General features: G+C 54.6%; 3 protein-coding genes across 3 annotated transcripts in view; 2 read left to right on the forward strand and 1 right to left on the reverse strand.

Moving 5' to 3' along the window:
• Window positions 1–44: 44 nt before the first annotated feature.
• On the forward strand, window positions 45–934 carry CHGG_02797 (uncharacterized protein; the record flags this gene model as incomplete). Its single annotated transcript, XM_001229312.1, has 3 exons — window positions 45–143; window positions 234–280; window positions 415–934. 3 exons carry the CDS (start codon window positions 45–47, stop codon window positions 932–934), a joined length of 666 nt encoding a protein of 221 aa, XP_001229313.1.
• Window positions 935–1,525: 591 nt separating this feature from the next.
• CHGG_02798 (uncharacterized protein) lies at window positions 1,526–2,168 on the forward strand (the record flags this gene model as incomplete). Its single annotated transcript, XM_001229313.1, has 3 exons — window positions 1,526–1,537; window positions 1,871–1,912; window positions 2,019–2,168. The coding sequence occupies 3 exons, from the start codon at window positions 1,526–1,528 to the stop codon at window positions 2,166–2,168; spliced, it is 204 nt and encodes a 67-aa protein (XP_001229314.1).
• A 701-nt stretch (window positions 2,169–2,869) lies between these two features.
• Window positions 2,870–3,103, reverse strand: part of CHGG_02799 (uncharacterized protein) — a gene marked incomplete at both ends in the record, with an annotated part of 1,528 nt that continues 1,294 nt past the window's right edge. Inside the window, one exon of the mRNA XM_001229314.1 lies at window positions 2,870–3,103. This exon is cut by the window's right edge and continues 1,095 nt beyond it. Coding sequence (XP_001229315.1) covers window positions 2,870–3,103 — 234 coding nt within the window.

Consider the following 3,103-nt stretch of genomic DNA (forward strand, 5'->3'; position numbering starts at 1 on the left):
ATGCAGCCCGGTGTCGAAGTGGAGGTCTCGAAAGCGCAGAAAGCATGAGCTGGTCCTCCACGGTAACTCGCTCGAGGCCGTCTCGCAAAAGCGCTGCGGACATCCAGCAGATTTGCAGAGTGCGGAAACAAGATATCCGGAAGGTTCGTCCAATACACAAAAATCGCGGGGCACCGACACCCGGCATCTCCCACACCACGGGGCGAGGATAACGAGGCTAACACGCGACACAGTTCTTGGACGGCATCTACGTCTCGGAGAAGGGCAACGTGGTTGAGGAGTGATGGACATGCAGCCATGGGTTTCTTTGTGCTTTATGGGTCTCAACCGGAGTGGCAAGGGGTCAATGGGCATTTGCATGTTTTGTAGCGTAAAAATCGCTACTGCAAAATGGGCAACCTTCTGAACCACAAGTGCTGGGGGGGTGCACGCGCCAATACCCGCCGTCCTCGCCCGGCTGCCCGCCCTCCTCCAGAACCTCAAGACGCGCCAGTTCGCCGACCCCGACCTGCGGGAGGACATGGACAAACTGCGCGAGCTGCTGGACGAGTACACCAAAACCAAAACTACCTTCGACGAGTACGTCGGGGAGCTCAACTCGGGCCACCTGCGGTGGTCGCCGCCGCACCGCAACACGGTGTTCTGGGCGGAGAACGCGCGCAAGATCCTCGAGTTCGAGAACGGCGCGCTGGTGCGCCGCCTCGCCGACATCATGCAGAAGCCCTGGGACCACGACCAGGCCGTGCTCGCCATCGCCTGCAACGACGTCGGCTGCCTCGTCCGCGAGGTCCCCGAGAAGCGCGGGCAGCTCGAGCGCCTCGGCCTTAAGACCCGCGTCATGGCGCTCATGGCCGAGCAGGACGAGAATGTCCGCTGGGAGAGTCTGCGTGCTCTCGGTGGATGGCTGCAGTACAGCTTTGATAGTACCAAGTAGTCTGTCTGTATGTCGGTCTGTTGGGGCATGAGGAGGGGGGTGGGTTTAGCATGGTGGTGGGTTAGAGCATTTTTTTGTTTTTGTTCTTGTTTTGGCGAAGGCATGTTAATTACCTATGTTAGGTACATGTTGAAGACGGTGATCTGGCATCCGGAATGGCACTTAGACTGGCTCGAGTTCTGTTGGTTGTACCTTGATACTTGAATACATGTGGTGTATGCTCGATTTGGCTCTCTGTGCATCGTGTAACAGACAGAGTTACCTATATTTAGAATTATGAAACCGACCGATAGAAACATCAGTCAATTTTAAGAAAGTACCTCTCGTTACGGTTTCATCACTCGATATCTCCATGAGCCGTGTTTGTTACCCCTCTCTTGGCTGGCAAACCCCGTGATTCCTATCTTATCGGAGCTTCCCTTAACTCTACCTAAGTAGTGCCTTTGACATCATCGAGAACTTACCCACATGGTACTCGAAGTGTATCGGGGCGCACAGTCCATTGTCATCGCACACTGACTAGTCCTCATTACTCGCCCTCGGCTATCTCGTCTCAAGCATCCTCTTTGAAACTTATTCAAGGTGGCCACGATGGTGAAGAGGGTACGACTAGTTACCGAGGAGTGACAAACAACCTCACTGACACTTGTTTTCTTTCTCAATATCAGGTTTACTTCCTTGCCCATGGGGGCATGGTACAAGGCGAGTGCTGTTTATTTATATTCTTCTCATATCATTGACTGAACCTGGATATGAGATACTTCTTGAGCCCCTTGTGGACACAAGCTAACTCGACATGAACTCAGGGGTTGGTTTCCGGTGCGTACTTCCGTTGTTAAACCATACCCATAATCAAGCCAACACGTTGCTTGGATCATCAAAGCTTTCCACTTAACTTCTCCCCTTTCCTACCATCCGCTAACCCTCGCCAGCCAGTTCACCTACCACCGAGCCATCGAGCAGGATCTCACCGGTTGGGTGCGTAACACCGACAACAACAAGGTACACAACGCCCATACTTACCAAACAAATAGATTACAAGCAGTTAAAGAAAGAAGCATCTCACACCTTATGAAAACCCCAGGTCGAGGGTGAAGCCCAAGGCGAGGAAGACGCCATCACGGAGTTCCTGAACCACCTCAACAACGGGCCGCGGCACTCACGGGTTGTCCGGCTGGACAAGGAGGACAAGGAGGTGGTGGACGGCGAGGTCGAGTTTGAGATTAGGCATTGAGCTAGCGACTGGAGTTGGGGGGTGTTGTGTGCATAGGTGTCGGGTCTACCAAATAGCTGTGGATGGTTGGAGTACGGATGGATGAGGGTATGAGGGTATGAGAGCAATGGAGATTCAAGACGGGCACAGAACAGCAACCATGACCATGAATGACCGAAAAAAATCGCTCATATAACCCTGCTTCAGGGGCCTATGCGCCAGTGACGCAGCCCCCTAACCATCCATCTGCTAAGTAACCAGTAAATAACCTCCATCCATCATCAAGCATTACCGACCACCCCTCAGCCAGCACCAACTACCCACCCCACCCATCACCGCCATCATCACCACATAACACAGCAAGCATCATCCCGCATTCATTATCCCATCATCATACCCCCCAATCCTCAAAGAACCACCCCATCTCATCCCATCCCACCCCACCCCACCCAATCAACCTCACAAACCCAAATCAAGCAAACGTCATCTTAATCTCCTTCTCCCCCCTCCCAAACTCCTCATCCTCATCCGCCCACGGATCCGCCAACGTGATATTCGGCACCGTCTGCGCCGACCTCATCTCCGGCCTCGCAACACCACCCCCACCCCCACTGACACCACCACTAAACCCCGACAACCCCCCAACCGAAGCCGCCGTCGTCGACGACGGCGACGACACTTTCGGCCTGTGATCACCGTGGTCGTCGTCATCAAAGCTCGTGTCAAACGTCATCTGGACGCCGTCGTCGGCGTCGTTGTAGTCGTGGTGGAGACTGCTGGAGGAATAGCCGTAGCCGTAGGCGTGGTAGGGGCTGTGGAAGTTGTTGTTGTTGCTGCGGTCGGTGTTGGTGGTGGGGGAAGGTGGGAGTGCGGGCGCGGGAAGGGGTTGGTTCGTGGGAGGAGTGGCGTTCGTACATGGTAGGGCGGTGCTGCTGCTGCTGTTGTTGTTGAGGAGG

This window comes from Chaetomium globosum, genomic scaffold (genome assembly GCF_000143365.1).
Source record: "Chaetomium globosum CBS 148.51 scaffold_2 genomic scaffold, whole genome shotgun sequence".
NCBI lineage: Eukaryota > Fungi > Ascomycota > Sordariomycetes > Sordariales > Chaetomiaceae > Chaetomium > Chaetomium globosum.